Source organism: Salvelinus namaycush, chromosome 23 (genome assembly GCF_016432855.1).
Source record: "Salvelinus namaycush isolate Seneca chromosome 23, SaNama_1.0, whole genome shotgun sequence".
NCBI lineage: Eukaryota > Metazoa > Chordata > Actinopteri > Salmoniformes > Salmonidae > Salvelinus > Salvelinus namaycush.
In genome coordinates, this window is record NC_052329.1 from 15,447,389 (window position 1) to 15,473,792 (window position 26,404).

Consider the following 26,404-nt stretch of genomic DNA (forward strand, 5'->3'; position numbering starts at 1 on the left):
GGCTCGTAAGCATTCATTCAAACAGCACTTTCCTGCGTTTTGCCAGAAGCTCTTCGCTGTGCTTCAAGCCTATCAACTCCCGAGATTAGGCTGGTGTAACCGATGTGAAATGGCTAGCTAGGTGTAACCGATGTGAAATGGCTAGCTAGTTAGCGGGGTGTGCGCTAATAGCGTTTCAAACGTCACTCGCTCTGAGACTTGGAGTAGTTATTCCTCTTGCTCTGCAGGGGTAACGCTGCTTCGAGGGTGGCTGTTGTCGTTGTGTTCCTGGTTCGAGCCCAGGTAGGAGCGAGGAGAGGGATGGAAGCTATACTGTTACACTGGCAATACTAAAGTGCCTATAAGAACATCCAATAGTCAAAGGTTAATGAAATACAAATGGTATAGAGAGAAATAGTCCTATAGTTCCTAAAACTTCTTACCTGGGAATATTGAAGACGCATGTTAAAAGGAACCACCAGCTTTCATATGTTCTCATGTTCTGAGCAAGGAACTTAAACGTTAGCTTTCTTACATTGCACATATTGCACTTTTACTTTCTTCTCCAACACTTTGTTTTTGCATTATTTAAACCAAATAGAACATGTTTCATTTTATTTGAGGCTAAATTGATTTTATTGACATTAAGTTAAAATAAGTGTTAATTCAGTATTGTTGTAATTGTCATTATTACAAATACATTTTAAAAATCGGCCGATTTTTTTTGGTCCTCCAATAATCGGTATCGGCGTTGAAAAATCATAATCGGTCGACCTCTACTCACAACCATAAAGGGCAATGGGCTCTATGACTGATTCAAGTATTTTTAGCCAGATCCTAATTGGTATGTTGAATTTTATGTTCCTTTTGATGGCATAAAATGCCCTTCTTGCCTTGTCTCAGATCGTTCACAGCTTTGTGCAAGTTACCTGTGGCGCTGATGTTTAGGCCAAGGTATGTATAGTTTTGTGTGTGCTCTAGGGCGATGGTGTCTAGATGGAATTTGTATTTGTGGTCCTGGCGACTGGACCTTTTTTGGAACACCATTATTTTGGGCTTACTGAGATTTACTGTCAGGGCCCAGGTCTGGCAGAATCTGCAGAATATCTAGGTGCTGCTGTAGGCCCTCCTTGGTTGGTGGCAGAAGCACCAGATCATCAGCAAACAGTAGACATTTGACTTCAGATTCTAGTAGGGTGAGGCCGGGTGCTGCAGACTTTTCCAGTGCCCGCGCCAATTCGTTGATATATATGTTGAAGAGGGTGGGGCTTAAGCTGCATCCCTGTCTCACCCCACGGCCCTGTGGGAAGAAATGTGTGTATTTTTTGCCAATTTTAACCGCACACTTGTTTGTGTACATGGATTTTATAATGTGGTATGTTTTACACCCAACACCACTTTCCATCAATTTGTATAGCAGACCCTCATGCCAAATTAAGGCTTTTTTGAAATCAACAAAGCATGAGAAGACTTTGCCTTTGTTTTGGTTTGTTTGGTTGTCAATTAGGGTGTGCAGGGTGAATACATGGTCTGTTGTACGGTCATTTGGTTAAAAGCCAATTTGACATTTGCTCAGTATATTGTTTTCATTGAGGAAATGTACGAGTCGGCTGTTAATGATAATGCAGAGGATTTTCCCAAGGTTGCTGTTGACTCATATCCCACGGTAGTTATTTGGGTCAAATTTGTCTCCACTTTTGTGGATTGGGGTGATCAGTCCTTGGTTCCAAATATTGGGGAAGATGCCAGAGCTAAGGATGATGTTAAAGAGTTTTAGTATAGCCAATTGGAATTTGTTGTCTGTATATTTGATCATTTCATTAAGGATACCATCACCACATGCCTTTTGGGGTTGGAGGGTTTCGCTCTCGCTCTCTCTCTTTCGCTCTCGCTCTCTCTCTTTCGCTCTCGCTCTCTCTCTTTCGCTCTCGCTCTCTCTCTTTCGCTCTCGCTCTCTCTCTTTCTGCTCTCGCTCTCTCTCTTTCTGCTCTCGCTCTCTCTCTTTCTGCTCTCGCTCTCTCTCTTTCGCTCTCGCTCTCTCTCTTTCGCTCTCGCTCTCTCTCTTTCGCTCTCGCTCTCGCTCTCTCTTTCGCTCTCTCTTTCGCTCTCGCTCTCTCTTTCGCTCTCGCTCTCTCTTTCGCTCTCGCTCTCTCTCTCGCTCTCGCTCTCTCTTTCGCTCTCGCTCTCGCTCTCTCTTTCGCTCTCGCGCTCGCTCTCTCTTTCGCGCTCGCTCGCTCTCTCTTTCGCGCTCGCTCGCTCTCTCTTTCGCGCTCGCTCGCTCTCTCTTTCGCGCTCGCTCGCTCGCTCTTTCGCGCTCGCTCGCTCGCTCTTTCGCGCTCGCTCGCTCGCTCTTTCGCGCTCGCTCGCTCGCTCTTTCGCGCTCGCTCGCTCGCTCTTTCGCGCTCGCTCGCTCGCTCTTTCGCGCTCGCTCGCTCGCTCTCTCTCTCTTTCGCGCTCGCTCGCTCGCTCGCTCTCTCTCTCTTTCGCGCTCGCTCGCTCGCTCGCTCTCTCTCTCTTTCGCGCTCGCTCGCTCGCTCGCTCTCTCTTTCGCGCTCGCTCGCTCGCTCTCTCTCTCGCGCTCGCTCGCTCGCTCTCTCTTTCGCGCTCGCTCGCTCGCTCTCTCTTTCGCGCTCGCTCGCTCTCTTTCGCGCTCGCTCGCTCTCTTTCGCGCTCGCTCGCTCTCTTTCGCGCTCGCTCGCTCGCTCTCTCTTTCGCGCTCGCTCGCTCTCTCTCTCGCTCTCTCTCGCTCTCTTTCGCTCTCTTTCGCTCTCTTTCGCTCTCGCTCGCTCTCTTTCGCTCTCTCTTTCGCGCTCGCTCGCTCTCTCTTTCGCGCTCGCTCGCTCTCTCTTTCGCGCTCGCTCGCTCTCTCTTTCGCGCTCGCTCGCTCTCTCTTTCGCGCTCGCTCGCTCTCTCTTTCGCGCTCGCTCGCTCGCTCTTTCGCGCTCGCTCGCTCGCTCTTTCGCGCTCGCTCGCTCGCTCTCTCTCTCTTTCGCGCTCGCTCGCTCGCTCTCTCTCTCTTTCGCGCTCGCTCGCTCTCTCTCTCTCTTTCGCGCTCGCTCGCTCGCTCTCTCTTTCGCGCTCGCTCGCTCGCTCGCTCTCTCTTTCGCGCTCGCTCGCTCGCTCTCTCTTTCGCGCTCGCTCGCTCGCTCTCTCTTTCGCGCTCGCTCGCTCGCTCTCTCTTTCGCGCTCGCTCGCTCTCTTTCGCGCTCGCTCGCTCTCTCTTTCGCTCGCTCGCTCGCTCTCTCTTTCGCTCGCTCGCTCGCTCTCTCTTTCGCTCGCTCGCTCGCTCTCTCTCTCGCTCGCTCGCTCGCTCTCTCTCTCGCTCGCTCGCTCGCTCTCTCTCTCGCTCGCTCGCTCTCTCTCTCGCTCTCTTTCGCTCTCTTTCGCTCTCGCTCGCTCTCTTTCGCTCGCTCTCGCTCGCTCTCGCTCGCTCGCTCGCTCTCTCGCTCGCTCTTTCGCTCGCTCTCGCTCGCTCTCGCTCGCTCTCTCTTTCGCTCTCTCTCGCTCTCGCTCGCTCTCTCTCGCTCTCTCTCGCTCTCTCTCGCTCTCTCTCGCTCTCGCTCGCTCTCTCTCGCTCTCTCTCGCTCTCTCTCGCTCTCTCTCGCGCTCTCTCGCGCTCTCTCGCGCTCTCTCGCGCTCTCTCGCGCTCTCGCGCGCTCTCTCGCGCTCTCTCTCGCTCTCTCTCTCGCTCTCTCTCTCGCTCTCTCTCTCGCTCTCTCTTTCGCTCTCTCTTTCGCTCTCTCTTTCGCTCTCTCTTTCGCTCTTGCTCTCTTTCTCTTTCTCGCTCTTGCTCTCTTTCTCTTTCTCGCTCTTGCTCTCTTTCTCGCTCTTGCTCTCTTTCTCTCTCTCTCTGTGTCGGTCGCGCTCTCTCTCGCTCTCTTTCTTGCTCTCTTTCTTTCTCTTTCGCTCTCGCTCTCTTTCTCGCTCTTTTTCTTTCTCTTTTGCTCTCTTTCTTTCTCTCTCTTTCTCTTTCGTGCTCTCACTTGCTCTGTGTGTGTCTTTGTCTGTATGTGTGTGTGTTGGCAGGTGATGTGGACCACAGACTGGGACAGAGGGCAGGTAAGACAGGTGGCTCCAGGGCTGCAGCAGACGTCAGTAGAGAAGCTGCCTCCTCAGGTCCTTCACCAGCAGGGAATCAGCAGACTACTGTTACGTTACAGCCAGGCCAGCCTCTATGACATCCGGTGGGTTAACACACACACATACACGGACACGCACACACTGTGTGTGCTTCTGTATATGTGTGTATGAATGTGTCTGTCTGCACCCCCCAGAGAGTTCTCCAGGAGCAATGTGAGTGTGACTCTGTACACGGTCAACGAGCCCTGGCTGTTTTCTGTACTCTGGTGCAGCGGGGTCTCCTCTGTCTCCTCTGAAGCCCCCAACATCCTCAGAAAGGTGCCTTACCCCATCTGGCTCATGGTAAGTCCCTCACAGCACCCTCTAGCACCCCCACCATTACCCCCACACCATTACCCCCACACCATTACTCCTACAGCCCCCACACCATTACTCATACAGCACCCACACCATTACCCCCACACCATTACCCCTACAGCACCCACACCATTACTCCTACAGCACCCACACCATTACCCCCACACCATTACTCCTACAGCACCCACACCATTACCGCCACACCATTACTCCTGCAGCACCCACACCATTACTCCTACAGCACCCACACCATTACCCCCACACCATTACTCCTACAGTACCCAAACCATTACCCCTACACCATTACTCCTACAGCCCCCACACCATTACTCGTACAGCACCCTCACCATTACCGCCACACCATTACTCCTGCAGCACCCTGCATAGTCAATATGGCCACTACCTACACCCACCCTGTCTGCCTCTGTCTGTTAGCTAGTCAATATGGCCACTACCTACACCCACCCTGTCTGTTAGCTAGTCAATATGGCCAGTACCTACACCCATTTTGTCTGTCTGCTAGCTAGTCAATATGGCCACTACCTACACCCACTTTGTCTCCCTGTCTGTTAGCTAGTCAATATGGCCACTACCTACACCCACTTTGTCTCTCTGTCTGTTAGCTAGTCAATATGGCCACTACCTACACCCACTTTGTCTGTCTGTTAGCTAGTCAATATGGCCACTACTACACCCACTTTGTCTCTCTGTCTGTTAGCTAGTCAATATGGCCACTACCTACACCCACTTTGTCTCTCTGTCTGTTAGCTAGTCAATATGGCAACTACCTACACCCACTTTGTCTCTCTGTCTGTTAGCTAGTCAATATGGCCACTACCTACACCCACTTTGTCTCTCTGTCTGTTAGCTAGTCAATATGGCCACTACTACACCCACCCTGTTTGGTAGTATGGGATCTAGGTGTATGTGGAACTTCTTTTAAATTGTCCTTTCACTCCTAGTTACATTATTCTGACTAGATTATTCTCTTTTGTTAACCTTTGAATAACTAGTCCATTATGCATTGAACATTAATTACTGTACCACAATATTACATGAATTTCATTATTACATAATTTTAGGAAAGTATGCTTTGTTCTAAGTTTGAGTTGTTTTAGGAGACGGTGCCACCTGGTGGTCTAATGCTGCCATGTTGTGTTTCAGAGTCCAGATGAATACTGTCTGATCTGGGTCGCTGCTGATCTCATCTCCTTCACTGTAGTTATAGGAATTTTTGTATTCCAAAAGTAAGTCTCCTTTTCTGCTGATGTTTATTTTCTCAGGATGTAATTTTTAAATGTAGTACTCTGTAGTAATTAACCTTAGTGTTTTTACTGGATATTTATTAGTCAACTGATTTTAAAGGAGGAAGAAAGCAGATGAAAGCGTGTTTTTTACTGTGCCTACATAACACTGGGCATGGGAATATTGTCAACTCTCACTCACTCACACACAGACAATGACCTGTTATTACTGCTGTAGTTCCTCTGGCAGCCTTTACACGGTTAACACATCTCTTCCTCCCTCTGTGTGTCTGCTTCACACCCTCTCCTTCCACCCAGCGGTGTGTCTGCTTCACACCCTCTCCTTCCACCCAGCGGTGTGTCTGCTTCACACCCTCTCCTTCCACCCAGCGGTGTGTCTGCTTCACACCCTCTCCTTCCACCCAGCGGTGTGTCTGCTTCACACCCTCTCCTTCCACCCAGCGGTGTGTCTGCTTCACACCCTCTCCTTCCACCCAGCGGTGTGTCTGCTTCACACCCTCTCCTTCCACCCAGCGGTGTGTTCTACCTCTCAGGGGCTTAATGTTCAATAATATAATGATATCTGCCATTTAGCAGACGCTTTTATCCAAAGCGACTTAGTCATGCATGCAACCATTTATTACGTATGGAGTGGTCCTGGGATTCCAACCCACTATCCTGGCATTGCAAGAGCCATAAACTACCAATTGAGCTACAGAGGACCAGCAGGCTCCTGTATATTGTACAAGCACACATTAACGAAACTCTGCATACACAGATGACCGTTATATTACGTTAATTAGGGTTTCCCCAAGGGAAGATTAAACATGATTTCTAAGGTCATTGTTGATCTTCAACAGTGAATCTACTACAGTATTTTCTACACCCTCCTCCTCCAAATAACTTCAGTGAAAGGCAAGAGTCCTTTAGCAGAGGAATACCATCCAGCCAATGGGAATGCAATTGTGTAGTGGGTATTCACAGGCCATTTTCCAGCTAGTGTGTTAAAACACAGGGATGGGTGAAACTGTAGTTATTTGATAAAGCTCATTTACAATGTCAACACCGTGGCTTGGAGAATTGGCTAGAGAAGTATCTCTCGTCAACCAAACAATGTTTCCCCTTGCAGTTGTTTGTACTTTTAAGTTACATGAAACCAGAAAGTATGCTTCCTTGAATCTTCTGAAAGACTGTAGGAAGCTGTTGCTATGGGAGTTTCTCTATGCTAAAAGGAATTTCACTTTCCTTCCTGAGCCATACCGCTGTTGTGGGATGGAGGACAGCAGAGCAAGATCTCCATCCTCTATAGTCTTATGGTGTGGGGTTTGCTATGCTTAGCAAAGTGCTGGCTGCTGCAGCCTTCTAAACTGACCTCAATCTCTCCACCTTCTTTTGTCCTTGTTCCCTTCTCTTCCTTCTTTGTCTTCTTCCTCTCCTCTGGCTGATGTGCATGCTCCTCTTCTCTGCTGCATTCTGGCATCTCTCAGCTATCACATTATCAGGTAACTGGGTCACTATGCGTTTCCTTTTTCTCCCTCTTCCACTCTCTCTATTTCCCTTTATTTCTATCTCTGTGTAGCCAATTTTTCTGTATAATTTCATCCTTTCTGTATACGTCACCCTTTAAATCTTTTGTTTCTGTTTTTCTCCTACCTGTATTGTTGTATTTCACTGCTGCCACTTCTCATTCTCCTCACTAGAGGAGAGAATAAATACAAGCGAGCCTACCAGTATTGGCCTTTTAGTGGCAGACAGCATTGCTTTGTCCCTCACAGCACAAATGCTTGTGTTCACTTTTATCCCACTTGAGTTTTACTGTTTACATTATTGACCGAATGACAAAGTCTGCAAATTAATTATAGAATTGTATTAAACAAGGAAGAGCTCTTTTTCATTTATGGTGTTGATCTGGACAAGAGCTCTGCTTTGCTGTTTAAGTGCATTGATGCATTAGCCAAGACACAATATTGCTAATGTAATAATTACATTTATGTGCCTATATTTGTTAATTACCATAACAAAATGTTGTGGAAGTAAATCTTCTTGCCTCCGATATTACTCCAGTTAGTGTTGTGATGCTCAAAGCTAGTCACAACCAATGATGTATATAAACCCTGGATGGCTGATGCTATGTATTGGCCATTAAGAGGCATTGAAGCCACCGGTTGGCCATATTGGCACTCCCCAGTAGGCGCAGTCCTTCATAGGAATGAATGGAATTCGACAGTATTTCAATTAAATGTGATCAAGGAAAAAATGACATGTATTTAAGTATAAAAAATATATATTTTTATGTTTAGCTCACATCATATAATGTACGAGTATGCATTAAGGTGTCTGTAATAGAATAAATGGGGCAAAAACTAATGTAGACATTAATAAAGGAATTTCTATAGCTTCCCTACCATTGTAAAACATATTTTGGGAGTGCCAAGATGGAGGCACGGTGGCTTCAATACAACGCCCCCTATCAGTCATCTAGTGTATATATAAATCATTGGTCACAACTAGTCAGTAAAGGATCACAACTAGTTTATTAACTGAAGTATGTTCTTTCAGAGAAGTGGAGAAGTCTTTGGCTCAGACTCTGGTCTATTTGTACATGTCCTTGTAGATTCAGTACAGCAACCAACTTCAATATCCGTCTGTTTGCTTGGTGTCATTTTGAGGTCAGCCAAATAGAAGTACCGGTAGAAGAATTTGAGGCAAAATGGTGTTCAGGGCCCACGCACGTTGACCTAGAGTAGCAATCTCCACACAAAATGGCTGACACATAGGACAGGTCCTTGAGACCAGAGGCTCTATATCAGGGCTCTCAACCCTGTTCCTGGAGAGCTACCGTCCTGTTGGTTTTCACTCCAACCCCAGTTGTAACTAACCTGATTCAGCTTATCAAACCGCTAATTATTAGAATCAGGGTTGGAGTGAAAACCTACAGGACGGTAGCACTCCAGGAACAGGGTTGGAGAACCCTGCTCTATATGATGTCCTGCCCTCTGTGTGACCTTTCCTCTCCAGGTGGAGGTTGAGTGGCATGCACAGCTACAACCCTGAACAGATCATGCTGAGTGCCGCGGTCCGGAGGTCCAGCAGAGACCTCAACATCATGAAGGAGAAACTCATCTTCTCCGGTAAGGAAGGACCCCACAGAGGAGAGCTGCACGGCCTGTGTTTACTGTATTGTGTGTTTGTTTCTCTGGCTGTTTCCCAGTACTCTGAAATGGCTTCCTCTCCTTTTCTCCTCTCCTTATTTATTTACCACTGATCTGATGACATTGGATAGATGAAGTGGATGCCCGATTGTTTTGGCCAGCCATGTTGCTTTCACCTATTAATCAGTGGTCACAGAAAAGGAGACAATGAAAGGCAGCCATTTTAGGAGTGTCTGGGGATGTCGGTGTGTTACCCTATCCCAGCATGCATCTCTCTGAGTGTTTGTAATGTAATTATCCTTTCCAAGGTCAACCGCAGTAGCAGTCTCAACCTGTGTGTGTGTGACCTGCACTCCTCTCCACCTCCACTCCTCTTCATCCTGCCATCTCTCCATCCTCCTCTGCCTGCTGTGACCATTCCTCCTCCATTCCATCCCTCCCTTCCCCTCTCTCTCTGCCTGCCCCGCCTTCCCCCCTCTCCTCCCCAATCACCCACCAGAGACCTGTGTCATTTAAAAGGGTGCCTAGACAGCCCACTGAGACCCACCAGCCTCTCCTGGTGGGTGGTGAAAGGTACGTCTGATGAGGGTCTTCAATGACCATCAGTCAGTCCAAACCACTCTAGAATAACCACTAGTAGGTATAGTCACTTAGAAGAGATGTGGTGACATACAGAGCAAAGAAAACCTAAGGGATTTCTCTGGTGTGGTTTGGATATGATGCTGCAGTGATATTGTTTTGGATGATCTGTGTATTGATGTGGTCTGTGTTGTACACTCAATCAGTGAAATACCCTGTGAACACTGACTGATGTCCCTTCTCTCTTCTGCCTCCCAGAGGTGAGCAATGGTGTGGGCAGTGCTGAGGACCTGTACATGGAGAATGGCTTCGACTACTACAACAACGAAGGCATCTCCCATTGACTCTTACTCACCTAATGTGAATCTACTGAAAGACACCCGACTCTACTAGCATATGGAAACTGAGTAAATTAAGACTTCCAAGTGACTGTCTTGTGATTAGCTTATCTGTTGTTATGCTTACTCTTGTTTTACTCAGTGTATCCAGATAGTTATTGGTTTGTTCCTCCTACTTACTGACTGACTGATTGACAGGCTGCTGTATTGCTGAAGAATCCAAGGCAAGCACCACCCATTGCTTTGTACATTCTGTAAATAGGTTTGTTTTTGCTTGTTATATACAATGTGGGACTAAATGCACTTTTTATTGATGAACTGATTGCTTCGTCAGATCTATGGCCTCTTCTCCTCATCTCTGTGGGCTCGAGTTCCACATCAGGATTTCAGAATTCAGTGGAGGGTCGTACATTGTATTTTTTTTACCAATTTGTTGGCCAGAAAAAGGGCAATTATTTAAAAATATATTGGTCCATTTATATATATATATTTTTACTTAAACCTTCCGTGTGCTAGGATTGAATGGGTTCATAGGCCGGATCTGGCCCTCGGCCGTAGTTTTTTCCCACCCCTGCTCTAGATGCTTGGAGGCCCCCCCCCCCCAGTTATCAATGCTTATTTGTTTGTTTCTACACTGTTATTTGGATTTCTTGCAATCACTTTATAGCACAGCCAATTCTTATTATTTACAGGAATTACTATTTGTGCAGCATGCTCCTTTTTCTTGCCTTTGGGCGCTATTATAATTTCTAGGAACAAAAAGAACATGAACAAGCTGTTTACAGAAGTCCTGCCTTCTCCGACTGAAATAGTTACATGATGTAAGATAATGATTTGAATAGCATATGATAGACAATATTAAGTGACTTGTGGAGCTGTGCTGTCTCGTGCCGGGCTTGTGTTCAGTTCAGGCAGAACTGATGTTTACTCAGTGTTTTTGTGATGTTTTCGGTTCATTGTGAATGGTGTTTTGATTTAAGGATGTGTACAGTGCATGTATTATGTAGAGATTTCACCCCTACCCTCAGTGTGCAGTCCTACATGGAGTGTGTACATATTACAGATGTTTTAGGTGCTATGGCTGGAAATGTATAATAATAGCAATAGTGTTGAAAAGTTTATGAAAGTAATTGAAATACTTTGCCGACCCAACTTCTCAATGGCATTTGAACTCGTGGTGTTTGAAAAGCAAAGTGCATCAAATCAATTGGTTTCTATAGGGGGACATCAAAGGGTGTCTGTGATGCGATGAAGTGAGGTGTGCTATATTAACTGTGAAAATAAAGCTGGAGGCTGTTGAAGGGATGACACTGAGTATCGGAATGGATAGACTTGTGTTAATTTACTCCTTTGGTATTTATGTGCCTCAAAGTCAATAATTAAAATGCTTCTGATACCAAAGTGATATCCTTTTATTGTGATTTTTTTGTTGGTGGGGTGCAGAGTATTTTTGTAGTTAGAACATAACTAACAAACCATTTAGGTTGGCGTTACTGTTGACAATGTGAATGCTTGATGTACAGTGGCTTCAGAAAGTATTCACACCCCTTGCCTTTTTCCACATTTTGTGTCACAGCCTGAATTTAAATTTAGATTGTCACTGGAATGTTTTTACAAATGTAATGAAAAGCCTTGAGTCATGTATTCAACCCCTTTGTTATGGCAAGCCTAAATAAATTCAGGAGTAAACCGTGCTTAAGTCACATGGACTCAATCCAGGTGTGCAAAACTCACAAATAAAGGTGATTCTAAGAAGTATATTTGAACACCTGTTTTCACAGGATATTGTGTGTAAAAATCTATTTAATCCAGGCTGTAACACAATGTGGAATAATGAATCTTTTCTGAAGGCACTGTATGTTATATTACTGGCCCGTGCCAGTAATAACACCATTGTGGATCTCTGTTATACTGACATTATTTCCCCTCAGTTATGGAGTGAGGCGGCAGGTAGCTAGATCGAATCCCCGAGCTGACAAGGTAAAAATCTGTCATTCTGCCCCTGAACAAGGCAGTTAACCCACTGTTCCCTGATAGGCTGTCATTGTAAATAAGAATTTGTTCTTAACTGACTTGCCTAGTTAAATAAAAAAATTGTAAAGTTATGCGGCAAGATGTTACCACATTGCTGAAGAAACTAGTGATGATGCTAAATGCATTTTGCAAGATTTTAGCACTCAATGTTCTGGGAACATGATCAGAAATGTCCTTTTTACCTGTACTAGAAAGTCTGTCATGGAATGAGGATCACGAGATGCATCTGAATGTTGATATTTTCCCTTCAATGGCAATCTCTGTTTGAAATAAAGCTCCACTACAGAAATTCAATAATGGTATTTAGGGAAATTCTGATTATTTTTTGTTGAAAAGCAGCATGTAGTACAAGCAGATATGAGAGGGGTGCTTTGAAGAGCATAAGCAAAACGTGCAGTACAAAAACATGATAAATTCCTATAGCATATTGCTACAGAGAACTGCAATCAGTACATTATCTGAGGCACGTTCAACAAGGAATGCATTCAAAAAGGTAAGGGCATACAGTAGTCTGCTGCATCAGCCCTGACTAGACTGGTATTTTGGAATGTACATTCCATACATGAGATAATTAGAATTGACTAATAGTAGTAAATTATTAACCAACATGTTTGTTCACCAATGCCAGGGGCTCTAACCAGCATAAGCCTTGGGTCTTTTCATGACACTTACAATAAGTACTTCTATATACAGGTAGTTTAGTGGTTAACAGCGTTGGGCCAGTAACCAAAGGGCGCTGGTTTGAATCCCCGAGCCGACAAGGTGAAAATTGTCAACGTGCCTAATCCTAATTGCTCCTGTAAATCACTCTTATACAGAGTGTCTGCTAAATGACTCAAATATAGAAGTACTAAATGTCAGACCGTGTACTCTGTGATTCTTATAGTTCAATTGCACCAGAATGATGATGCTGGCTAACAAGTTATCATTTTCAAAGTGCAATATTTAGCTTAAGTTGGTATGCCCCTTATTTTGATAATTCATCAGTTATCCAATACAAAGCTGAACATAGGCTACTGCTTGAATGTAAAGCTACTAACAATATGTGCAAACATATTTGGTCCACAACTCTAATAGAATACTGCCCCAGTCAATAAGACTGGTAGTTCTTCATATCAGGTGACTTAAAAGCACAGATCCTAACAGTGCAGCTCCACACAACCACAGCAGCTCTCTGAAAAGGCACAAGCGTGTTGTCATCCACTGAAAAACAAATTCTCCTAATGTGCTGTACCCCCCCACCCCCACGCAGTACAAACACGCTCGCACACATGCACTAGAAATAAATAAATAACTGAAAGTGTATTGGCTGGTCACAGTTCTGTAGAAATAAAGGTTGTTCCCTGAATTGAACACCATTTCAATCTACCAGTTGGTCCAATAAATTGGGCCAGCAGTAAACAAGTGATGGTGTAATTTCAGCTTCTCTGTGAGAATATATTTCAGTATCTATTATTAGAGCTGAAGAAGATCATATTTTAACATCAACTATTGCACACGTGGTGGAGAAGGACAATTAACAGTTAAAATGCAGACCATCCTTTATTATGGCAAGTCTCTGTCTGGTGGCATCCTTATGTCCCTTGCCACCTCTCTAGACTAGATCAATTGAAGTTGGTCTTGCGGAGGTGTCTGTTGGGGATCTCTATAGCGCTGACCTGTAGGGGCCAGGAGCCCCCCATGATGCCAGCCTGGATGGCCACCCCAGTCACCACTGCCAAGTCTGGGTCCACTGAGGTGTTGGGCTCCTTCCCAAAGTATTCACTGATCAGCTTCCTGATCCAAGGGATGCGGGTGGAGCCTCCCACCAGAACTATCTCATCCACCTCCTCCTTCCCCAGGTGGCCCTCGGCCAGCACTGTCTCTACAGGTGCCAGAACCTTCTGAAAGAGGTCGCCGTTCAACTCTTCAAACAGCTCACGGGTGATGACTGCTTGGAAGATGACTGGGATTGGGTCCTTGGCGGGCCCCTGTGGTGGTTCCTTGGGGTTCCCTTGGGGCTCCAGGTGCAGGGGTACCCTGAGGTGGGCACTGAGCTGCAGGGTGAGGTTGAGTTTGGCAATCTCCACGGCCTGGCGGAGGCGGTGGATGTCCTCTTTGAGGGTGGGGGGAACGCCATACTGCTGGCGGACCCTCTCCATGGTGTACTGGAGCAGCCTCTGGCTGAAGTCCTGCCCCCCCAGCTTGTTGTTACCTAGGAAACAAGGGTCATTCTCTGAGTCCAAGAATACTATTCATCTGTTAGTTGTATTGGGATAAATTCCATTTAAATTCATTATCATGTATGGTTTGAATTAGTTGTGCCAATTGGAACTGGTCCTCCAACTACACTGAACAAAAATATAAATGCAACATGTAAAGTGTTGGTCTCATGTTTCATGAGCTGAAATAAAACATCCCAGAAATGTTACATATGCACAAAAAGCTTATTTCACTCCAATTTTGTTTACATCCCTGTTAGTGAGCATTTCTCCTTTGCCAAGATAATACATCCACCTTACAGGTGTGGAATATCAAGAAGGTGATTAAAGAGCATGATCATTACACAGGGGCATCTTGTGCTGGGGACAGACCAAAAAGGCCACTAAAATGTGCAGTTTTGGCACAACACAATGCCACAGATCTCTCATGTTTTGAGTGAGCGTGCAATTGGCTTGCTGACTGCAGGAATGTCCACCAGAGCTGTTGCCAGATAATTTAATGTTAATTTCTCTACCATAAGCCGAGACGTCATTTTAGAGAATTTGGCAATACGTCCAAGCGGCCTCACAACTGCAGACCACGTGTAACCACAACAGCCAGCTTCTTAACCTGCGGGATCATCTGAGACCAGCCACCCAGACAGCTGATGAAACAGGAGTATTTCTGTCTGTAATAATGTCCTTTTGTGGGGGAAAACTAATTCTGATTGGCTGGGCCTGTCTCCCCAGTGGTTGGGCTTATGCCCTCCCAGGCCCACCCATTGCTGTGCCCCTTGCCAGTCATGTGAAATCCATAGAGTAGGGCCAAAAGAATTGATTACAATTGACTGATTTCCTGATATGAACTGTAATCGTTGAAATTGTTGTGTTTATATTTTTGTTCAGTATACAATATGGCAAATGTTCCACTTGTACTGCCCAATTTAATTCCAGAACATTTGATATTTAGTCATTTGTGTCATTTAGCAGACACTCTTATCCAGAGTGACTTACAGGAGCAATTATGGTTAAGTGCCTTGCTCAAGGGCACATAAACCGATTTTTCACCTAGTCGGCTCTGGGATTCGAACCAGCGACCTTTCGGTTACTAGCCCAACGCTCTTAACCGCTCAGCTACCTGCCACCCTACCTACCAGAAGAGAAATGAAAGTGACACCAACTAAACCATGCGTAACTACAACATGATAAGGAGTTGATTAGTGTCCTACCTGCCATGGCTCTGGTGAGGAACATGCCCCCTTGTTTATTGAGCAGAGAGACGTCCAGCGTTCCTCCTCCCAGGTCTACCACCAGTACGTTGAACACGTCCACCTTGTGTAACCCATACGCCATCGCTGCAGCCGTGGGCTCGTTGATCACACGCAAGATGTCCAGTCCTGTGTGGTGTGAACAGAACAATCATATGTTACAGTTCTTACAGTGGGTAGTGTAGATTTGGTCACATCTTTGGATTAGGTGTCCAATATTCTACTCACACTTTCTCTGTCTATAGAATAAGTAACACAGTTATGGGCATAGAGCAAACACCTAATTATATCAGGGATTGACATTAAAGTCTAAGGTACATGCCCATCAGAATTGTTTTATTAGCTTTTTACATGCAGAAGCGTTATACATTGCCTGCCTTTCACCTACACATAGGAGAGGAATCAAAGATCAGTAAAAAATAAATAGAGCGAGCTCAGCTCACCTAAAACTATCTGTCTTTCACTTACACAATGTGGAGGAACCAGAAAGATCAGTTTTAAGACAGGAATTATTTGCAGTTTGGTTGTTTTCACTTAAACAACAACAAAAAACACCTCAGAGCAGGCTCAACTTGCGTGACTGCTCAGTTTACATGCCCCAGGCAATAGGGCAACCCTTAATGTCAATCCCTGTATGATAAACTGTTTCTTAATGAGAATACAATAAAAACCTAAACAGTGTAAGATATTCCTGTAGCAGTGTTTACACATCATATATTGTATGACTGTTGATACAGTTTTGCCAGACAGAGACTGACCGGCCAGGTTGGCAGCCCTGATGGTGTAGTTCCTCTGTCTCTCATCAAACTCAGCAGGGACAGAGATAACAGCCCTCTTGATGGGGACACCCAGGTGACGCTCCGCCATCTTCCTCATCTTCAGCAGCAGCCGAGAACCAATGAACTCGGGAGTAACTGTGAACGTCTGGTTGGTGGAGACCAAGAACTCTGCACTGCCATTGTTATTTATTACCTGAAAGAAAGGTATGTTATTACAAATGAAAGACAGCAGTCATTGATATAGCATATTTATACACCTGCAATCACACAGCTTATGCAGCCAAATGCTAATGCTGTATTCAATCATTTTCACTGTGGTGTACTGACTGTCAAAGTAACTAAAGGAGTATGTACTGTACAGTTGAAGTCGGAAGTTTACATACACTTAGGTTGGAGTCATTAAAACTCGTTTCACAACCACTCCACACATTTCTTGTTAACAAACTATAGTTTTGGTAGGTCGGTTAGGACATCTACTTTGTGCATGACAAGTCATTTTTCCAACAATTGTTTACAGACAGATTATTTCACTGTATCACAATTCCAGTGGGTCAGAAGTTGACATACACTAAGTTGACTGTGCCTTTAAACAGCTTGGAAAATTCCAGAAAATGATATCATGGCTTTAGAAGCTACTGATAGGCTAATTGACATAATTTGAGTCAATTGGAGGTGTACCTGTGGATGTATTTCAAGGCCTACCTTCAAACTCAGTGCCTCTTTGCTTGACATCATGGGAAAATCAAAAGAAATCAGCCAAGACCTCAGAAAATAAATTGTAGACCTCCACAAGTCTGATTCATCCTTGGGAGCAATTTCCAAATGCCTGAAGGTACCACATTCATCTGTACAAACAATAGTACGCACGCATGAACACCATGGGACCACGCAGCCGTCATACCGCTCAGGAAGGAGATGCATTCTGTCTCCTAGAGATGAACGTACTTTGGTGCGAAAAGTGCAAATCAATCCCAGAACAACAGCAAAGGACCTTGTGAAGATGCTGGAGGAAACAGGTACAAAAGTATCTATATCCACAGTAAAACGGGTCCTATATCGACATAACCTGAAAGGCCGCTCAGCAAAGAAGAAGCCACTGCTCCAAAACCGCCATAAAAAAGCCAGACTACGGTTTGCAACTGCACATGGGGACAAAGATCATACTTTTTGGAGAAATGTCCTCTGGTCTGATCAAACAAAAATAGAACTGTTTGGCCATAATGACCATCGTTATGTTTGGAGGAAAAAGGGGGAAGCTTGCAAGCCAAAGAACACTGTCCCAACCGTGAAGCACGGGGGTGGCAGCATCATGCTGTGGGGGTGCTTTGCTGCAGGAGGGACTGGTGCACGTCACAAAAAAGATGGCAACATGAGGAAGGAAAATTATTTGGATATATTGAAGCAACATCTCAAGACATCAGTCAGGAAGTTAAAGCTTGGTCGCAAATGGGTCTTCCAAATGGACAATGACCCCAAGCATACTTCCAAAGTTGTGGCAAAATGGCTTAAGGACAACAAAGTCAAGGTATTGGAGTGGCCATCACAAAGCCCTGACCTCAATCCTATAGAAAATGTGTGGGCAGAACTGAAAAAGCGTGTGCAAGCAAGGAGACCTACAAACCTGACTCAGTTACACCAGCTCTGTCAGGAGAAATGGTCCAAAATTCACCCAACTTATTGTGGGAAGCTTGTGGAAGGCTACCCGAAACGTTTGACCCAAGTTAAACAATTTAAAGATGATGCTACCAAATTCTAATTGAGTGTATGTAAACTTCTGACCCACTGGGAATGTGGAGAAAGAAATAAAAGCTGAAATAAATAATTCTCTACTATTATTCTGACATTTCTCATTTTTTAAATAAAGTGGTGATCCTAACTGACCTAAGACAGGGAATTTTTACTAGGATTAAATGTCAGGAATTGTGAAAAACTGAGTTTAAATGTATTTGGCTAAGGTGTATGTAAACTTCCGACTTCGACGGTATGTACTGTACCTTGAATGGATAGCGAGCACTTTCCTGTTCAAGGAGCTCTTGTTCGAATATCTTTCCAATAAACCGCTTGGCATCATAGATGGTGTTTTGAGGATTGTTGTCGGCCAGATCCTGACCCTCGTAACCGGCGAGAACTTCGGTAGGGGTGAACGACACCGCACTAGGGATGCTCTTCCGCCCCTGCTCATCCCCTATCACCTCCACATCCCCGGTACCCGGGTGGAATACTCCCACGGAGCAGAAAGTGGTCCCCAGATCTAGGCCGATTACTTTTGGTTTCGGTGGAGGCAGATAATGTTGGCCCAGATAGCCAGCTAGAAAAAGAGCCAGAATGACCGATCCTGCGACATGGAAGATATAGAAAAAGACGTGGGTTTAGGTATGGATGTTGTTTGCGTAGCTAGCTCGTAATTAGCCTAATTATTTACATATTCACTCAGCGTTGACAGTTTGACACATTTTCAGCTAATTGACTACTAATAATGATTTAGGTAGCAACTAACCAGCTACAGGTAACTTGTCAGCCCACTTGCTAGCTAGCTAAACAGCTGGTTACACAACAACAAGCACACGTTACGGTTAAATCTTACTTACCGATCATAGACATTTCCCCAGCCATTGTCAAGGACTGATCACCCCCGAACTGAGACGTAGTGAAACGTAATCTAGGCTAATATGTTGTCACCGCTTGACGGTCGTCACTAGTTACCACAGCCACTAAGTCATAAACCCCGCCTATTTGTAACATGTATCTTCTTAAAATGTGATTTTAAACCTAACCCTTAACCACACCGCTAACTTTATGACTAACCATATCCTTAAATTAAGACCAAAAATACATTTTATGTTATCATTAAGTTTTACGATATATGATGTTGTGACTGTGGTAACTAGTAGAAACCTCTCTTGACGGATTCTCCATTCAGCATAATATGGACAATCCACAGAACTACACGTCACCATTATAATATGGTAAAATGTTTCTGGGTAACGTAGTCCAATCCATTCGTTATCGCTTATACATACACCGGATGAGAAAGCAAAGTAACAACCTTTCCCATGAACACTAGTCATATATGACGTATTGAAATATGTGTTCAGTGTCTTGCAACATTTAGCAATATTGTACAACCGCAACGCCTTGCTCTCTTCACATTTTGCTTGAAATTATATTATAAATTATACATTCAGTACAAATTAATGGATTAGTGAGACTAATGACAGATGACTCTTGATGCATAAATACTTTATTAATGTGTGACATATTGCACTAACAGTATATTGAGTTCTATAACTCTGTACATTTTGTTAAACCAGGATTGTTAAAAAATATATGTACAAACTCCTGCCCACGCACTCACACACACATATTTGTTTTACTATCCTTGTTGGGACCAAACAATTCATTCCCATTAAAAAATCCTATTTTTCCTAACCCCTAACCTTAACCTAACCTTAACCCCAAACATCTAACCCTAATCCCCTAAACCTAAAATAGCCTCCTTCTGGTCCCCACAATGATAGTAAAAACCAAACACACGTCATAGTTTCCAGCACAATACACAAAAAAACAAGATATAATTTGTCATAAATATTTTGTCAGGTGTGTCAAACTCATTCCATGGAGGGGCTAGTGACTGCAAGGTTGAGTTTTTTTCCCTTTCAATTAAGCCCTAGACAACCAGGTGAGTGGAGTTCCTTACTAATTAGTAACCTTAATTCATCATTACAAGTGCAAGGGAGGAGCGAGAACCCGCAGCTCTCCGTGGAATGAGTTTGATCCCTGTGCTTTATGTGAATTAATAGGTTAAAGAAAAAGGTTCATAAATGGAGGCTTATGAGGAACAACTTCATTGGTTTTAAGAAAAATTGCCTACATTTAACATTTAATTAATGAAATCCCACCTTGTTAAACCAAATACAGACGAGACAAACTTGGTGAGCCATCGTAATTTACATGTCAAAACATAATAGTTAATAAACTCTATACTGGTATGTTAATTAGGATAGTGCAGCCTATCAGCGTGTGACTGGTTGGCTCTCTGTGTCCTCTTTGCTGTTTTCAGAGCACTCTGATGGAATAAAGCAGCCTGAGTCTCTGGGACAGTCACTCTTCTCCTCCTTCAGGCTGTGTGATGAAGAGGGCTCCTCACTCTCCCTCACATCATCGCCTGCGAACCCAAGAACAAAACAGTCTGGTTGGTTGGATCCTCAGACACCTGCGGGTTGCAAGGTTGGCTGCCCCGATCCCAGTCAATTAAAATTAATTAGGGTTGCAATTCTCACACCATCTAAATGGAATTAAGCTTGATTTAATGACTACATTCCTCCCTGGCTGATAACCTCTGCCATGGTAATCCAACAGCCAGTCACGATATCTGGTTCAGCCAGGGTGGCAGTGCCATTGTTTGGTCAGGAACTAGCCCACAGTCACGATATCTGATTTAGCCAGGGTGGCAGTGCCATCTGTTCTGTTCGAAATTAGCCCAAACACACATTTATGACCTTCATTTAGACCAACATAAATGGTGTTATGTGAGAACACAAACATTAATAAGCCTTATGCTAATTGAACACATCCTGTTTTGTAAGCAGCTGACAGAAACTGGCTAGTATTGTTCATTTCTTAATCTGGATTGGAGACCTATCTTTCTGTTTCATTTGTGTTTCAGAGCCTTACAGTGTTTTTATAGAGGATTAGAATAGAGGAAGACATTGTGCTCTCTCTGACAGGTGTCAACTCTGCCGGATGGGCACGTCTTAAATGATAGCAGTTATAAGCATCTGCCAATCATAACACACAAAGATCAAGATGTTCCTTTCTGAGCGTAGTGCTGCGTTGCACAAAATGTCTGTGGTACAATTGGCCATTTCCTTTGCCCCAGTAGAAATCCAGTAGGGTTAAGCTACAGTAGAAATTGGTTTTGCTACTCACTCTCTGTATATCTGCAGTCTGCAGCAGCCAGCAGCCTGCCTCTGTGTTCTGGATTCATCACGTTCAGCTCTATAAGGTGTTTCTCCTGCAGGTGCCTCAGGTCCTCTACTGTCTGGTAGCCATTCAGAAGCAGTGCAGATGCATACTCCTGGAATAAACAAGACATAGTTCCATTGTCAATGTCATCTCATCTACCTTTCATAATCTTATACTAATTTGTTCACCTTTGAGTGCTTTAGGTTATGTTTATGCATATTATAATAAAAACATTTTTTTGGGGGGGTAATTGAGACAACACCGTTCTCAATACTGTGTGTCTGGTAGTGTTGAGGGACACTTGACATTGTTTTCTCAGTGTAGGTTTCATTGGTTACTGGAAAGAGGATAGAAAAAATGTGGCTGTATTTGGCAGTCATTTTAACAGGCCATGGCTAGATCCAGCTTTTGTCAAATTAACGTTCAAAGACAACATTTTAAAAAAATTAGCTAACCCTAACCCTTTTCCTAACCTTAACCTAATTATCCTAACCGGCTAGGTTAATTTTCCAAACATGCTATGAAAAGTCAAATCTGAAGTTAATTTGACAAAAGCTAGATCCCTTCTAGCCATGACCTCTGAGCCCTCACCTCTAGATGAAGACGCTCCAATAGTTCCAGTAGTGTCTTTGGTCGTGGTCTCTTGCTCATCCTCTGAGGCCTGATCTTTGGCGCCTCCTCCTCTCTCTCTTTCTCCATGAGCATGTCCACGTAGATGAACTTGAAGTTGCCCACTTTGTAGTTCAGCATCCCTGTCCATATGCCCATGGGAGGTTTACTGATGATGCTGATAATGTCTCCAACCTGGCAAGAGACATCAAGAGATTTCATGAATCATGAAACAGCTTTTAACAACATCTTTCATGACATTTCACATTACCCCAATCTAAAGGCATTATCTTCTGTCTACCTTGAGTTTGAGGGAGTCAGTGTCATATGGGCTGGGAACAAAGTCTGTGTGGACCCGTGCTCTACCACAGAAGTGTCCGTTGTAGGAGCCATTCTCTTCTAGTCTCAGACTGTCTCTGGTACTGGAGCCATTTGAGAGGCAGGCCACACTACCTGAGCCTACAGGGGACAAGACAAGACAGACAAGACAGTATGATTACACTGCACAGATTTACCACTGGACTATGAGCGTGCGTGTTTAAAAAAAAAAAGTAACCTTTATTTAACTAGGCAAGTCAGGTAACACCAAATTCTTATGTACAATGACGGCCTACCGGGGAACAGTGGGTTAACTGCCTTGTTCAGGGGCAGAACGACAAATTTTTACCTTGCCAGCTTGGGGATTTGATCCAGCAACCTTTCAGTTACTGGCCCAACACTCTAACCACTAGGCTACCTGCCGCCCCTATCCTTGTGTATCCTTGTGTTGGAGGGAAGGTTACAAGCCTATGATAATATTGTAATATAATAGTAATGATATGGTAATACAATGGTAAAATAAAACGCATGAAAACACATCATATTTGCTTATTCTTCATTTACAAACGTGTATCTTCATTTACAGACTTGTATGAGGGGAGACATGACATTGTGTTGACATCCCTGTGGAGAGGACTTACTGGAGGAGCTCTGTCCGCTGTACAGGCTCTCCAGAGAGTTGTTGGTCTTTTCAGAGCCTTTCTCTAAAGGAGGACCACACTCTGTTTCCTCTTCTAGGTCTCTGTCAGTTTCTTCACCCTACATGTGGAAATACAAGATGGACAAGCCACTTTGTGAGTCAGTCAAACTGAATGTGATTCCTTACTATATACTATACATAACTGTGCCATTTATATAAGGAAGTGCCATTGAGTTAACAATTCAACATAGACACTTGCAAATACTGACCAGGTTGATGGATACTATTTTGTCACTTAGACCTAATTTCAACACAAATTGAGTCTTGCTTGGCCAGACTTATTTTACAAGAGTATTCTTATGACATAGGTAGACATCACAATGTTGCATTTGAGGATGTGGGTTATAGCCAGTCAGAGAGGAAAGATACAATATTTTAAGAGCCTCTAGATGCTTTGATACACTACGCAGAATACTAAGTTCTGTATAGGAGGAAGAGGCAGTCTGTAGTGTGACTCACAGCTTCCTCAGAGAAGATTTTGGAGTGCTTCTTGCCCATCTTCCTGCGCATGGTCAGAGAGATGGCCTTCATCTTCTTCCCCAGGCTGCCTTGTTTGGTCTGATCAGAACTCTCACATCCAGACTCCTCTGCCACTGTTGTTCCATTTTCCTCTAGTCTGGCTGGTGAGGGTTGTCTGATGCCCTCAAATCGCCCAAAACTAGTGGAGCGCTGCATGGAGAGATTACAGATGACAGATTGAATGTGCGTTTACTACAGTGGCAGCAGGAGTCAGGACCCAATCTGGAACATTATGCAATGCATGTTGCACCCTCATCCCACCCAATCACTATGTGTTTATGATTTCCTTTTATATGTTTCATATTATTCTAATGAAGGACCACTTCCGTGGTAATGAATTATGTTCTCCTACTCCCTTGATTTACAGGAATACTGTGCTATTGTCTTGAGCAATGTGTCTTGAGCCTAGAAGTCTGGCACATGAGGCTACTTGAACTCAATCTCATTTGCTTGCACGTCCTGACCATAGAAAGCCTTTGTTTTCTATGGTAGAGTAGGTCAGGGCGTGACTAGGGGGGTTAGTCTAGTTTATATTTTTTTGTATGTGGGGTTCTAGGTTGTTTTTTCTATGTTGGGGTTTTGGTATGATTCCCAATTAGAGGCAGCTGGTTATCGTTGTCTCTAATTGGGGATCATACTTAAGTAGCATTTTTTCCACCTGTGGGTTATGGGATATTGTCTGTTAGCACTGCATTGTCGTCACCTTTCGTTTATTCTTTATTTGTTTTGTCTTTGCTAAAGTTTCACACTATTCTTTAATAAAAATGTGGAACTCTACATACGCTGCGCCTTGGTCCGACCATCATTCAAGAGTTCGTGACATTTGCACTATAAATGTATCTCTATCATGATGAGCTTGTGATGTACAGTTCATAGATTTTTCAAAATTTTCATGAACCTAAAAGTAATTCTAATCTGTCCAAATTCCAGTATTTCCACATCAGAGCACCAAAATAATTATATAAATGAATAATCCCAGTAAATCCCTATTAAAATATCAGAACCACACACTCTGCAGCAATCTAGGGAACCTTTTGAGTAATCTGACGGACCCTCCCCCTTTTTACAACTTTGACCATATACAGTTGAATTCGGAAGTTTACATACACCTTAGCCAAATACATTTAAACTAAATGTTTCACAATTCCTGATATTTAATTCCAGTAAAAATTCCCTGTTTTACGTCAGTTAGGATCACCACTTTATTTTAAGAATGTGAAATGTCAGAATAATAGTAGAGAGAATGATTTATTTCAGCTTTTATTTATTTTGTCACATTCCCAGTGGGTCAGACGTTTACGTACACTCAATTAATATTTAAATTGTTTAACTTGGGTCAAACGTTTCAGGTTGCCTTCCACAAACTTCCCATAATAAGTTGGGTGATTTTTGGCCCATTCCTCCTGACAGACCTGGTGTAACTGAGTCAGGTTTGTAGGCCTCCTTGCTCGCACACGCTTTTTCTTTTCACAAGCTAGTTCTGCCCACAAATTTTCTATAGGATTGAGGTCAGGGCTTTGTGATGGCCACTCCAATACCTTGACTTTGTTGTCCTTAAGCCATTTTGCCACAACTTTGGAAGTATGCTTGGGGTCATTGTCCATTTGGAAGACCCATTTGCGACCAAGCTTTAACTTCCTGACTGATGTCTTGAGATGTTGCTTCAATATATCCACAATTTTCCTTCCTCATGATGCCATCTTTTTTGTGACGTGCACCAGTCCCTCTTGCAGCAAAGCACCCCCACAGCATGATGCTGCCACGGCCGTGCTTCACGGGTTGGGACAGTGTTCTTCGGCTTGCAAGCCTCCCCCTTTTTCCTCCAAACATAACGATGGTCATTATGGCCAAGCAGTTTGATTTTTGTTTCATCAGACCAGAGGACATTTCTCCAAAAAGTACGATCTTTGTCTCCATGTGCAGTTGCAAACCGTAGTCTGGCTTTTTTATGGCGGTTTTGGAGCAGTGGCTTCTTCTTTGCTGAGCGGCCTTTCAGGTTATGTCGATATAGGACCCGTTTTACTATGGATATAGATACTTTTGTACCTGTTTCCTCCAGCATCTTCACAAGGTCATTTGCTGTTGTTCTGGGATTGATTTGCACTTTTCGCACCAAAGTACGTTCATCTCTAGGAGACAGAATGCGTCTCCTTCCTGAGTGGTATGATGGCTGCGTGGTCCCATGGTGTTTACACTTGCGTACTATTGTTTGTACAGATGAACGTGGTACCTTCAGGCGTTTGGAAATTTCTCCCAAGGATCAACCAGACTTGTGGAGGTCTACAATTTATTTTCTGAGGTCTGGGCTGATTTCTTTCGATTTTCCCATGATGTCAAGCAAAGAGGCACTGATTTTGAAGGTAGGCCTTGAAATACATCCACAGGTACACCTCCAATTGACTCAAATTATGTCAATTAGCCTATCAGAAGCTTCTAAAGCCATGACATCATTTTCTGGAATTTTACAAGCTGTTTAAAGGCACAGTCAATTTAGTGTATGTCAACTTCTGACGCACTGGAATTGTGATACAGTGAATTATAAGTGAAATACTCTGTCTGTAAACAATTGTTGGAAAAATTACTTGTGTCATGCACAAAGTAGATGTCCTAACCGACCTACCAAAATTATAGTTTGTTTAACAAGAAATTTGTGGAGTGGTTGAAAAACGAGTTTTAATGACTCCAACATAAGTGTATGTAAACTTCTGACTTCAACTTTATCTGCTGCACTTCCACACAGATGACCAATGTCTTCTTTCTACTGACCATCAGTCAAAGACATTGCTTCTTCTTTTAATTAGAATCACATTTTAGTGCTAACTATTGTAGGTAGTTTGCACTAAACAGTTAGTTATCCATTCTACACAGTTAGTTATCAATTCAATGTATTTGGACGCGCTACATAGAAATCATTTGTTTTCACCTACCTTTGGTTTACTGAGCTTTGGTTTGTCTGAAACATTTGAGGCTGCCCTCTGTAGCATTTTGGGTTGATGTTGGTTGGTTTTAGAGTTCAGTCTAATGAAATCTTAAAGAAGCATATCTGTACTCTGACCAACTCTGATGGTAGCTAAGTGTTAACTGCACTAAACTAACCCAGACCGAATGCTTGACTTCCTCAAAAGAACAGGATGTGACATGTGAGGCAATCAACATTCTGTCTATTACCATGGAATCGGTTTCAGAAGGGGAAAAAAACACATGCTGCTAGATTAACATTTTGTGGTCTCCCTCTGAAAACATTTTCACTTCTAGTAACACTGTGATGATGGTGATATAATTTTGGAACCTAGTTAACATTTG

General features: G+C 43.8%; 3 protein-coding genes across 3 annotated transcripts in view; 1 reads left to right on the forward strand and 2 right to left on the reverse strand.

Annotated features, from left to right (window-relative positions):
* Positions 1–11,123, forward strand: part of LOC120018111 (glycerophosphodiester phosphodiesterase domain-containing protein 5-like) — a 98,330-nt gene extending 87,207 nt beyond the window's left edge. Inside the window, exons 12-16 of the mRNA XM_038961105.1 lie at positions 4,006–4,163; positions 4,254–4,401; positions 5,581–5,663; positions 8,679–8,791; positions 9,650–11,123. Of these exons, the coding sequence (XP_038817033.1) occupies positions 4,006–4,163; positions 4,254–4,401; positions 5,581–5,663; positions 8,679–8,791; positions 9,650–9,735 (588 nt within the window). The 3' untranslated portion in view covers positions 9,736–11,123. The remainder of the gene's footprint in view (positions 1–4,005; positions 4,164–4,253; positions 4,402–5,580; positions 5,664–8,678; positions 8,792–9,649) is intronic.
* LOC120018112 (heat shock 70 kDa protein 13-like) lies at positions 11,124–18,697 on the reverse strand. The gene is made up of 5 exons (XM_038961106.1): positions 18,579–18,697; positions 17,985–18,325; positions 15,970–16,183; positions 15,173–15,340; positions 11,124–13,957 (listed from the first exon to the last, which is right to left on the reverse strand). The coding sequence occupies exons 1-5, from the start codon at positions 18,601–18,603 to the stop codon at positions 13,368–13,370; spliced, it is 1,338 nt and encodes a 445-aa protein (XP_038817034.1). The 5' UTR covers positions 18,604–18,697; the 3' UTR covers positions 11,124–13,367.
* Positions 18,698–19,225: 528 nt separating this feature from the next.
* On the reverse strand, positions 19,226–26,185 carry LOC120018740 (SAM domain-containing protein SAMSN-1-like). Its single transcript, XM_038961946.1, has 7 exons — positions 26,029–26,185; positions 23,042–23,251; positions 22,524–22,641; positions 21,866–22,023; positions 21,547–21,759; positions 20,920–21,067; positions 19,226–20,155 (listed from the first exon to the last, which is right to left on the reverse strand). Exons 1-7 carry the CDS (start codon positions 26,083–26,085, stop codon positions 20,004–20,006), a joined length of 1,056 nt encoding a protein of 351 aa, XP_038817874.1. The 5' UTR covers positions 26,086–26,185; the 3' UTR covers positions 19,226–20,003.
* Positions 26,186–26,404: the final 219 nt, after the last annotated feature.